At 56.7% G+C, this 11,244-nt stretch overlaps 1 protein-coding gene across 6 annotated transcripts in view; it reads right to left on the bottom strand.

Moving 5' to 3' along the window:
* Positions 1–2,719: 2,719 nt before the first annotated feature.
* Positions 2,720–11,244, bottom strand: part of Insrr (insulin receptor-related receptor) — a 16,645-nt gene continuing 8,120 nt past the window's right edge. For 2 of the 6 annotated variants that reach the window (XM_013508212.1, XM_013508211.1), the window contains 15 exons: positions 9,046–9,284; positions 8,492–8,659; positions 8,210–8,405; positions 7,906–7,947; positions 7,609–7,829; positions 7,127–7,263; positions 6,882–7,044; positions 6,634–6,739; positions 5,882–5,934; positions 5,464–5,693; positions 4,877–5,017; positions 4,614–4,773; positions 4,151–4,280; positions 3,879–4,013; positions 2,720–3,614 (listed from right to left, as the gene is read on the bottom strand). In XM_013508212.1, the coding sequence (XP_013363666.1) occupies positions 3,374–3,614; positions 3,879–4,013; positions 4,151–4,280; positions 4,614–4,773; positions 4,877–5,017; positions 5,464–5,693; positions 5,882–5,934; positions 6,634–6,739; positions 6,882–7,044; positions 7,127–7,263; positions 7,609–7,829; positions 7,906–7,947; positions 8,210–8,405; positions 8,492–8,659; positions 9,046–9,284 (2,362 nt within the window). In that variant the 3' untranslated portion in view covers positions 2,720–3,373. Of the gene's footprint in view, positions 3,615–3,878; positions 4,014–4,150; positions 4,281–4,613; positions 4,774–4,876; positions 5,018–5,463; positions 5,694–5,881; positions 5,935–6,633; positions 6,740–6,881; positions 7,045–7,126; positions 7,264–7,608; positions 7,830–7,905; positions 7,948–8,209; positions 8,406–8,491; positions 8,660–9,045; positions 9,285–11,244 lie in introns of those variants that run through there. The other 4 variants (XM_013508215.1, XM_013508214.1, XM_013508213.1 and 1 more) reach the window with 4 other exon arrangements.

Genomic DNA, 11,244 nt, shown 5'->3' on the forward strand with positions numbered 1-11,244 from the left:
TCTCATGCCTGAGGGCAGGCAGGGTATCCCTTTTGGGTTGTGTGTAGAAGCTCTGGCTGGAAAGAGGAAGTCTTTGCTGTGGGTAGTTGTCCTGTATCAACATCTGTCTTGTCCTTAGCCTCTAACAGAAAGTTAGAGAAGGCAAACCACTCATAGGCCGAGGCTTCCACAATGTGTTCAAAGCCACTTCCTCTACCACTTCCCCAGCTAAGCTGGGGGAAGGCCCACAGTTTCTGCTCCAGAGAGGGCTTCCTGGGTATTTACGACCTGGTGCCTCCTATCCAAGCTCTCTAGGATGTGGAAGGAGCAGTGTTATGGGTTGGTGGGTGGGTGGGGACTTGGCCAAGAGGAAGGTGGGATGCTGCTCTCTCGAGTTCTTCTACCCTGTTCTTCCTCCCATGCAGTGACAGCCAGGGACCACTTTGGCTGCAAAAGCTAGAGGAACTGAAGCTGTGGATGCTCTACAGTTTTGGTTTTTTTTGAGACAGGGTCTCACTTCAAACTCAAGGCAATCCTTCTGCCTCAGTCTCCTAAATGCTGGGATCACAGGCATGTATCACCATGCTCAGATTTTTTTTTTTAGACATGGTCTCTCCATGTAGTCCAGGTTGGCCTCAAACTCACTATATAGGCCAGGCTGGCCTCAAACTCATGGCGATCCTCCTGCCTCAGCTGGGATCACAGGGGTGCACCACTACACCCAGCTGGGCTGAGGATGCCCCACTTGATCCAGCCTCCATGGATGCCTGGCTTTCCTAATTCCAGACCAGCCCCACCCCCATCCCCTGGGTCCCCAGGCCTCTTGCCCATCCTGTCCTCCTTTCCTCTGCAGAGGCACATCAGTTGTTTTCAAGCTTGGCAGGAGGGGGACATGAGACCTATAACCCCCAGCACTCTCGCCTAGGTGGTTAGGCCTGTCACCAGCCGCAGAGACGGTTCTGAGGAGATGGATGGTAGACATACCGTTCTCTTAGGCTCATCTGTCTACTCCATCCTCCGCCCTCCAGCCAGCTGGAGGTTATTGAATTATTAATGTTCAAATTCTGTCTGGATCTGGAAGAGAGGAGGGGCCAGGAAGGGTGCTCCTGGACTTTCCCTCTTAGTCACTGCGTTTAGCCTTCCCCCTCTGTGGGAGGTTTCCATTTCTCCCTCCAGGTCACCTCCCGTCTGCCTCCAGCTGTCCCTAAGTGAGAACACACATCTCCCCTCTACACAGCTTCCCCGTATATGAGGAGGTCCCTTCTGATGCCCAACCTCCAACTCACTTGCTATCGTGGCAAATCTTCTTTTCTGGGACATGGGTGGCAACAGAGTTTGTCTATGAGCTTCCCCACATTACACTCAGATCTTCTGGGCCACCTGCCGTCCCTCAGCCTGGGAGGGTGAGCCTAGATAGTATTTCTGAAACCATCTTTTCTTCCTGCAGCTCCTTCCCGTGCCTGTGACGAACCCTCCCTGACAGCCACTGCTCAGGAAGGAGGGTTGGGGGTCTGGAGGGGAAGGGGTTGACCCCATTGCTGCACCCTCCTCCAGGTGTGTGCAGGAGTAGGTGTGCCGGTGTGCCCTGTGTGAGTGTGCACATCTCAGGTCCAGGGCTGCTGTAAGGAGTTCCCTCCCTTCCACTCTCCCAGGGGCCTCAGAGAGACCAGCAACAAATAGAAGGGGGATTGGGGACCGGGAAACAACCGCCCCTGGCTCTTCTCCCGTAGCTGCAGTTCTACTGCCAACCATCAGGGGTCACTGTTGCTTCAGTCGTCCGTGCCCGTCAAGAGCCGTGAATGGAGGGAGCCGCTCCACACAGGTGGTCCTAGCTAGACGCTGACCTTGTTAGGGGAACAGGATATGCGGTAGCCATGGCTTCACCCAGATTCATGTCCTGTCCCCTCAGGCCCTGCCTGGTAGCGCTACGGTGTGCAAAGCAGCTACTGAAGTAAGCAGGGGTGCTCAGCACATGTGGCAGTGGGTGGTGGGCAGCTCAGGTGCTGTGGCCCAGAGGACCTGAATGCAGGAAACTAAAGAACCCTGGGGGGTCAGGGTGCAGCTCATGGGTGCATGTAGCATGTTCACGGCCTTAGCTTTGATCCCCAGCACCAGCACAAAGGAAAGCCCTGAGCCGTGACCAGCCCTTCTGCTTCACCCCTCCACATGCACCTGCAGACCCCTGGCACTGACATAGTAGCCTAGAAAACCTGGCTTTCTGGGCCAGTGACAACATATCTCTCTCCTCAGGAGACATGCTGAGACTCAGGCCCACTGGCATAGGAATAACCACAGGGAGACACAGACTCTGCTCTGGAGAGTGTCCCTGCCCTGGGTGGCAGGAGATCTGACGTGGACAGGTGATGTCATACGGACCCCACCCCCACTTCATATTCTACCCTGTGATTTCATGGGAGGAAATGCCTGCCCAGTGGCCAGATACAGCAAGGGACAAAGCAAAAATGAGATGTGGGTGACCGGTTGGCTCCGGCCAGATACAAAGTTTCCCTGCTGGGCTCAGCCACTTCTGGCCCTGAGCAGAGATTACAGCAAGACTGTGGTGTCTCACTGCCATGGCAACCCTGGCTGCTCAGGTCCTCATGCATGTGGTGTTTGACAGCAGTGTATTTATCCTGTATCACCGCCTTAGGGTCACCACCTCCAGTCCCAAAGGAGGGAGAGAGGAAGTTCATCTGGTCTTAACGCCACACAGATGGAGAGATAATGGGCTGCCCAGAACCAGGGTACCAAGAGACTTCGGCGTTTATTGTGCGTTTTCCAGTCTCCCCTTGAGAGGCAGAGGGTGGGGAGGTGGCAGTGGGTGAGGGGAAGCAGAAAGACAAGGCTCTTAAAGCCCTTAATGATCCAAGGCCAATAATGAGGGGAAGCCTGGGAAAAGGGGCGAACGTGCACCAAGGGATGCCTCAGGGGACGAGAGAGGAGGAGCACCAAGCATGGGGTCCCTGGTTGGGGCGAGGGGAGAGAAAGGGGTGCGCACAGGCTCCCATCTTGCAATATGTAGGGCAGAGGGGAGGAGGTGACCAAGGTGAACAGGCGGTGATGTGGACATCCTCCCCCAGGATCCGCGCCCAGACGGAGGCCTCCTAGTCTGGCTCGGAACGCGCATCTTTTTTCAAGCACGTTGATGGCCCCAGATATGCACAAGAGATCCAAAGCCGGGGGTAGGCTCTCCAGGGGCAGTAAACGCCTGTCCATGGTCTTGTGACTACTCCTTCTGGGGCCTTACCTGCTTCCCTGGGAGTAGAGTCTGAGCTGGCTGCCCCCGTCTGGTCTCTGTCCCACTCTCAACCACCCCATGCCCTATCTGAGCTGGAAGGCTTGTTCCCCTTCTCTATACCCATGGGAGGCCAGGCAGTGGGGAAGGGGGTGTCCCTCAGTGCCCTGGACCCCCATTTTGCAGGCTGCAGTCTGAAACCTCTTTCGAAGTTGGAGGGGAGTTGGGCTCTGCATCAGTGGTGGGCTGGGGGCCACAGCCCCCCTGGCACTCTGGACTATAGTAGAAGGAAAGGAGGCGGAAGGAGGGCCGCAGCTCCTTCTGTATGCTGTCCAAGATTTGAGTGAAGGTGGGGCGCAGGCGTGGGTTCTGCTGCCAGCAGCTGCTCATCAGCTCCTGCCTGATAGGGGGTGAGGACAGCATCAGAGGAGGCCCAGAGCCCAAGCTACACCCCCTTCTCCTGCACTGGGAGGGTCAGTAGGAGGGATCCTGAGGCATGATCCCCGAGGCATGAGTGCCCCAGTGGAGCAAGTGCGGACACAGTATGTGTTCAGCTATGGAGGGCTCACAGCGGGGGCTGCAGAAGCCTTAGAGGATGTGAACCAGAACCATAGGGAGGGCTAGGGGCAGAGAAGGGCTAAGGAAGGGAACTGGAGTGACGCACAGCTGAAGGGGACAGCCCTCTAGCTCCTCCAGGACCCCGCCGTTCATGACAAACTTGAGCACTTGCTCGTTGGACAGGCCCTGGTAGGGTTGTTCAGCCAGAGTCACAATCTCCCAGAGCACCACACCAAAGGACCTGGAAGACATACAGGAGGGCCTGAGTCCAGCACCCTCAGACCATTCAGCACATCCCCAGGAAGGGGAGTGGCCCAGGTCACTTCCCTAGATGCCGCTTCCATATCCCCAGAGCCCTCTGGCTCTACCAGGCCCTACCAGACATCTGAGTGGGTGGTGAAGATTCCATCTTTGAGGGACTCAGGGGCCATCCAGCGCACGGGCAGCAGTCCCTTCCCACCCTTTCGGTAATAGTCTGTCTCATACACGTCCCGGGTCATCCCAAAGTCTGGAAGGTGACAGTGGAGGGGACATGGGAGTCCCACATCAGACTCTGCCCCCGGAGTGCCTCTGCCACCCCTTCCACCTTTACAGTCTCCAAGAATCCTGGGAGATGAGGGCTGAAAGGACCTCAGCACTCACCCCATCCAAATTCCTCTGTCTTGGACAAGGGGACTGAGATCTGGGTGGGGTGACATGCATAGTTCTTACAGGGTTTCAGGAGCAGAGCTGCAGGCCAGGCCTAGGCCCCTGTGCCTCACTAAGGGAGTTTCTACTCTTCAGGTTGCCCTCATCTGCCTGGCACCCTTTGCCTCCCCAGCCTGCCTAGTATCCTCTGTACCCCCAATCTTGACAGTAAAGTCCTGGGACACCATGCAGTTGCGGGCTGCCAGGTCTCGGTGCACAAACTTGTTGGCGGCCAGGTAGGCCATACCATCTGCGATCTCCCCGGCCATCTGCATCATGTCCTCTAGTGCTGGCTGTGGGAGCCCAGGGTTGTTCTAGAGCCAAGAGAAGGGTTGGTGAAGAAGCCTACATTTTTGTCCCAACCCAGGAACAGCCCCCTCCCCCACAGCGTGCTCAAGTTTTCTCAAACTCTCCAACCTCCTGGCCCAGGGTCTTCCTGGTCCCCACCTCTGCCTCAGGCCGTAAAGATCTGAGATGGCTCTTAAGGTCCCCACGGGTCATTAACTCCATGATGACCAGAGTTGGTTGGCCCTGAGACACCACTCCCAGGAGACGCACCTGGGATGGACGACACAGAGTTTGGTTGCAGTTCCACCCATCACCCCTCCGTCTACCTGGCTCAAACTGTGACCTGCTATGACCACAGTATGACCCCCACACCAACCTGATCCTAACCCCAACCATGACCACAACACGAATCATGATTGGTGACCCAACCCCAGCGTATAAACTGGGTCACACCTATCATTACAATCATGACCTTGGCCCCTCTGCACACTCAATATTGATTCCCAATCATGACCGATCTCAGCTCTAGCCATGAACCTATTATGGCCTTACTGTGAACCTGTTTGACTCTGACCCCAACCATGTCTTCTGCCCCATTAGAATCATAACCACAGTCACAACCCTTAATTTGGTGGTGTCCATCTCTGACCCTTTCCCTCTTACTTCATGACCTGTATCCTAATTCTGACCCTGACAGTGTCCTAGCCCTTCCTTACCACATGGTGACACTTGAATGCCTTCATGACAGAAGCTTCCTTGAGGAACTCAATGCGTTCCCGTGGGCTGGCCAGCTCATTCACTGTCTTCAGGGCCACCGGCGTGGATTCCTCTCCAGCCTCGAGTCCTTTCACCACACCCTCATAGACCATCCCGAAAGAGCCCTGGCCCAGCTCCCGGATTATGGAGATCTGCTCCCGGGGCACCTCCCACTCATCAGGGACGTACACTGGGAGGAAGTGGAGGTCACAAGGCCAGGAGCTGCTCTCTCTGCCACGCCTCCACCCACTCCTGGCCTCTGCTTCTAAAGCACTCTGGTCCTAAGGCCACCTCTTCAGAAAGGTCTCCTGGAAGTTGTCCCTTCCTTCTCTCTAGTCTCCTTTCCCACATCCCCTGTCCACCCATCCCCAGACCTACTGTCAGAAGCGCTGAGATACTCCGGATTCACAGAGGTATACAGGGTGCCATTTCTGCAACAGGGGTAAGGGGTCAGGCTGAAAGGGTCTTCAAAAAGGAATGAGCAATGCCAGAGGACAAGGAAGAAGGATATCTTGAGACAGGGGTTATTGACCACTCCCTAGGGCCGCTAATACTTTCCAAGTTGGTTATGGTCCCTTCCTGGGATGTAACAGGCAGGGAACAGGTAGACACAGAAGCAGAAGGTCTCCTGTCCCCTTAGGTTGTCTTCAGGATCTAGCTAATCAGGGTGCTGCCCCCACTTCCCTCTTGCACTTAGCCCCAGAGGAATCTAATATCAAGTGTCCTGGGACACATCCTGAGGTCTCTTGCTTCATCCCTGGGATAGCAGGACATGCTTTGTTTTTTTCAGCTTGGGCAGAGTGTGGCAACTGACAGTCCCAGTGTGCCCAGACTGAGGGGTTTCTTGGGGATACAGGACTTGTCTTGCCAAAAGCAAGCACACACACACCTGAATTCAAGGATGGTGGTGGCGTTGCGCAGAAAGTTTTCAAACTTTTTCTGGAATGAGGCCATCTCAAACTAAGCAGGGTGAGTGGTCACCCTAGTGGAGAGGTGTGTCTCCTCTGTGCTAAGGGAAGAGCCACTGACTCTAAGGAGGTTCCTTCTGCTGCGTGATCTATACCACCCTGAGTGCACTGACAGACCAAGGCCCCGGGCGGGAGCAAGTGGGAACCAGGGCTTGCCATCACCTCTTTCTGCTGTAGAAGAATCCGAGGGCAGCAAGAATGATGAGCAGCATGAGCCCCACGGGGGTGACAGTGAGGAGGACATGCAGGCCCCCGGAGTCCTCTTCCTCTGGTGGTCAGAGGGGACAGAAGATAGGGCCAAAGGCTGACATGATAGGAGCTGCTTCTTTCTAAGCACTGGGAGATGGGGATGGGAGGGAAGGGGTGCAGGGGGTCTCTGGTGGGCTGTTTGGGGATGCAAACCTGCGTACCTGGGCCAGGGATGTAGAAGGCGACACTGTCTGTCCAGGAGCCATTACCAGCCAGTGAGGTGGCCCGAACCCTAGCAGAGTAGTTTCCAGGGGGCAGCAGGGCCAACTGGACCCCACCAACTTTGGCATATCTCAGACGGGACACACACAGCACCGTGGCCTCCTGAGGGTAGCACAGAAGATCTGGCTGGGAAGGAGGTGGAGGACAAAACGGAGCTGGGATGGGGCTGCCCCAGTGTGCCTACCTCTCCCAAGCGGCGGTACTTGATTTCATACTTGAGGATGAGTCCATTGGGGTCAGGTGGCTCAAGCCAACGCAAGAGGATGCTGCTCTTGCTGGCCGCCTCCCAGGCCAGCTTGCCTGGAATATCGTCGGCCTCTCCTGCAGGAGGGGGCGATCTGGGAAGCAGGCCACAAGCGTTTCCTCTCTAGCGCGCCTGTTCAAACCCAAACTCTGGGATTAAAGGAATGTGCGGGGCGGCAGAGGAAGGTCTGCGTCTGGGTCTCGCAGGCCACGCCCCAGCCTCACCCATAGACCCGTCTCTCACAGGCCACGCCCACTGAGCCCGTTCCGAGGGCACGCGCACCCAAATTCAGGGATGATGATGGCGTGGTGCAGAAAGTTTTCAAACTCTTTCTGGAATGAGGTCAGACCCGCTAGTTAGGGCACTGACTGGAGAGGGTCCTTGGGATCAGTGGCGGCGCAGAAAGTGTGGGGGCCACCTACTGTGGGGCATAGTGCGCGCGAAGACGAAGGTGGCCGCGCTGCAGCCTACGGTGTGCGCCGCGTGGTTGCAAGCGTGGATGTCGATCCGGTATTCCGTGAAGTGGCGCAAGCCGCCCAGCACCGCTCGTTCTCGGGGGACCTTGTCCTCCTGGATCTCAAAATCCGAGCTGTTGCCCTCTGGTCTGGGGGTTCCAGCAGCCCGGCGGTGCCGCCCTTCGTCCCTGGGGAAGCCGCAAGTCAGAGTCTTGGTCGGTCAACGGAGCCCATTTCCCGGTGTCCAGACCTCACCCAGCTCACCTCTGGAGGTTCCTGTGGATGGACGTCACCTTCCAAGGGGGTCTGGGGAGGCCAGGGAGGCCCTATCAGTCCCAACTGGAACGCGCCCAGGGGTCTCTCCGGCCAAGCCCCACCTCCAAACCCGCCCACAGCCCTGGCCGCACCCACGGAAGCGAGGCCCCACCCGCACAGCCCCGCTCCCTCGCGGGTCTCTCCAGCAGGACCTGTCCAGAGCAGACCCGCCCTTCACAGGCCCCGCCCGTAGAGACCCGCCCCTCGCGGGACCCGCCCGTTGGACCCGTCCCGCTCACGCGCCCGGCCGCACTTGGGGATGGTGATGGCGTTGTGCAGAAAATTTTCAAACTTTTTCTGGAACGAGGCCTCTTGCGCCTCCAGCGCGGGCAGGACCTGCCCAGGAGGGGCGTGCTGGCAGGGACAGCAGCCTGGCTCGAGCTCGGCCTCCAGGTCCCCGTCTTCGCGGTCGAAGCGGGGATCGTGGTTGCTGGTGGGCAGCCGCAAGCCTGGCCGGGAGAGGAGGTCGTTCAGAGCCCTGGCGGCCCGCCTTCCCCACTCCTCCCTGCTTCGGACCGCGCGCCTCCCTGCGCACCGCGGTGGCAGTAGTCGTTGAGGTAGAGGTCGCCGTCCTCTGCCAGTCGCTGCCAAAGCACCAGGTAGTAAGTGATGTTTCCGTTGCGCTGGGTGGGTGGCTTCCAGCGCACCAGGAGGTGGGAGGAGGAGTTGGAGGTGGAGATGACGTCTTGGGGCACGGTAGGCGCTGGGCATGTGAGGAGGGTACAAATCGGGCCACGGGTCCCCCTTCTGAACACTGTATGTCTGGTAATGAGCCCCTCCCTCGGGGACACCTGTCTTTCTCCCCAGGAATAGGTGACCTTCGGTCTCCCTTCCTAGAAATCAGCATTCTGTCCTTTTCCAAGGCCCTTGAGTTCACTCGGCTGTTCACCGAAATGGTCCAACCTCAGCTTCCCTAGGACCTAGACAAATGCCCCCCCTCCCCCCGCCAGTCTTCCCTGGAGAAAGGCCTCTGATCTCCCAGCCAGATCTCTGTGGCCGGGTGTGCAGTGTTCCCGATTCTGTTTCTGATGCCTGGATCCCCCATTCTCATTAGGAGGTCGGCATCTCTGGTCCTGTCCAAATGCCTACCTGCAGGCAGGGTCCAGAGGTAGATGATGGGGCTCTGGGCCCCTTGGTGGGGACTGTCCTCAGCAGTGGTCAGTGTGATGGCCCGAACAAACACTGCATACTGTGTCCAGGGCTTGAGGGGTGCCAGGGTCACCCCAGGATCCTGGGTACGGCTTAGGGGCAGCTCCACATCCAGCAGGTTCCAGCTCTGGGTTCCACAGGCATCTGGACCCACATGCTCAGTGGCATTCTGGAATGGGCTGAACACCCCATCCCCAGGGCTGTGACCCATCTCCAGTCTCTAGCACCTACCACCTCTCTAAATCACCACAGGACTGTGACTGTCATTCTTCCACTATGCATGAGGACAGAGCAACAATTCCAGCCACCTGATAGACCGGGGAGCCCTCTAATAATCTGCCCAGTCAGATTTATGATGAAATATCTTCTTATCCTTAGCAGGAAATATGAATAAATACAAAAAAAATTGCATTGCATAAATAAATCTAGAAGGTGGCTACAACAGAGTCCTCTTTCTAAGAACAGCAAGCAATGAGATTATCCTAATCCCTACCTCCCAAGTGGGACTGCCTGGAACCAGAATCAGATGACCACTCTCCCAGGGCCGTGCCTTAATCTAGGCCCTTGCATGGACTCTGCAGGTCTGTGAGCCCTCAAACTACAGGTGCAGTTCTGTGCATGTGTTTTTCTAGGGAGATGGTTCTGAGTTTTCAGCAGCTCTTAAGCATGTCTGTAAACCCAGAAGTCCAAGACCCATCGCCACTGGGAAAGTAATTTGAGCCAGGACAGAGGCAGGCTTTAGGGCAGCACCCCTGGCTTTAGGGTTGGAGGTGGCTGGTCCCTGGTGGCGGTGGAAGTGGAGACCATGGGAGACATGGGCCTCACACCAATGTTCAGGATTTGTTTCTTCGGAGGAGGGCAGGGGGTTGGAATTCTTGTTGTGCCAGGGACAGAACTTGCGGGGAGGTCAGAGAGAGCATGTTGGGAGGAGTTTGAGCCCAGCTAAAAATGTCTGCCCTTGTTGGGATCCAGAAGCAGGACAGTCCAGGGGCGGGTTGTGGGGTGCAGGTGTCTTGTAGGGTATGACATATTGAGTGGGTCTGTGCCTGCTCAGAGCCAGAGTGAACCAGGAGCCACAGTATATGCCTGAGAGAGCACGCCACAGCCTTTCTGCACAGGAAGACGCTAGGGGAACTTCCAAAGGACCCCTGAGATTCTCTGCCCTTAGAGCCCAGAGGCAGCTGGGGAGAGCTGTGCAGACTGCGAACTGCATGCGCTGAAGGCAGAGAGAGAGGCGTTCACACTGTTGCCCATGTGAGTGCTTCTTAAAAGTGTGGACCATGAACCAGCAGCTTGTTAGAAAGGCAGATTCGTAAGCCTCCCTTGGGACTAACCACATCAGAGTCTGGAGGGTGAGGCCAGGAATCTGTGTTTAATAAACTCTCTAGCTCTCTGCACTAGACACGGTCAATTACCACCCAGGCCCAGGACAGCCTTGCCCCTTTGAGCAGGACTCTTTATGTACTGATGCCGTTCCTCCCTCCCCCAGCCCTGGCTCTGAGCTAGTGGTCAACTAAGACTCTCACATTTAGTCACAGACAGTGCTTCCAACCGAGATAGCCCCCTCGTCTATCTGACACGAGGAGTGCACGTAACTCCTGCCCTCCCTGCCTGCCACCCAAATCCCTCTCTCCCTCTAAGGAGATCTCCAGGATTCCTCACCATGTGTTTGGAGAGGTCTTTCCGGTATTTTCACCACTATCCCCCTTGCTAGGGTCAGTCCACTGTCTCCAAAGAAAGGAGCGCTGGTCCCTGGTGGGCCCTGCTCCCTCCCTCCTCAGGCTTTAATGAAATGCTGGCAGAGCTGCTCACAAAACTGGCCAAATTAGTGGGCACTCCCCAAACCGCTGCTGAGGCAGAACCATGTGGTCATCATGGAACATTAGCATAGTGAATTGAAGTTTAATTACCCAAGCTTTCTCAGCAGAACTATTTGCTGGGCTCTCAGAAGCCCTGACCTCTCCATTTCACTTGGTGAGGGGAAACTGAGGCACGGAGAGATGAAGAAGGTGAGAGAAAGCCAGACAGGGGTCCTAGAATGGAATGTGACTTGGGGACCCTAACTTCCTGGCTCTCCATGGCCCCGCTGGGGGCTACCTTCACCTGCTTGGCTTCCCGTTCTGGCCCCGCCCACCCCCC

This window comes from Chinchilla lanigera, unplaced genomic scaffold (assembly GCF_000276665.1).
Source record: "Chinchilla lanigera isolate Chin_1 unplaced genomic scaffold, ChiLan1.0 scaffold00144, whole genome shotgun sequence".
Taxonomy (NCBI): Eukaryota; Metazoa; Chordata; class Mammalia; order Rodentia; family Chinchillidae; genus Chinchilla; species Chinchilla lanigera.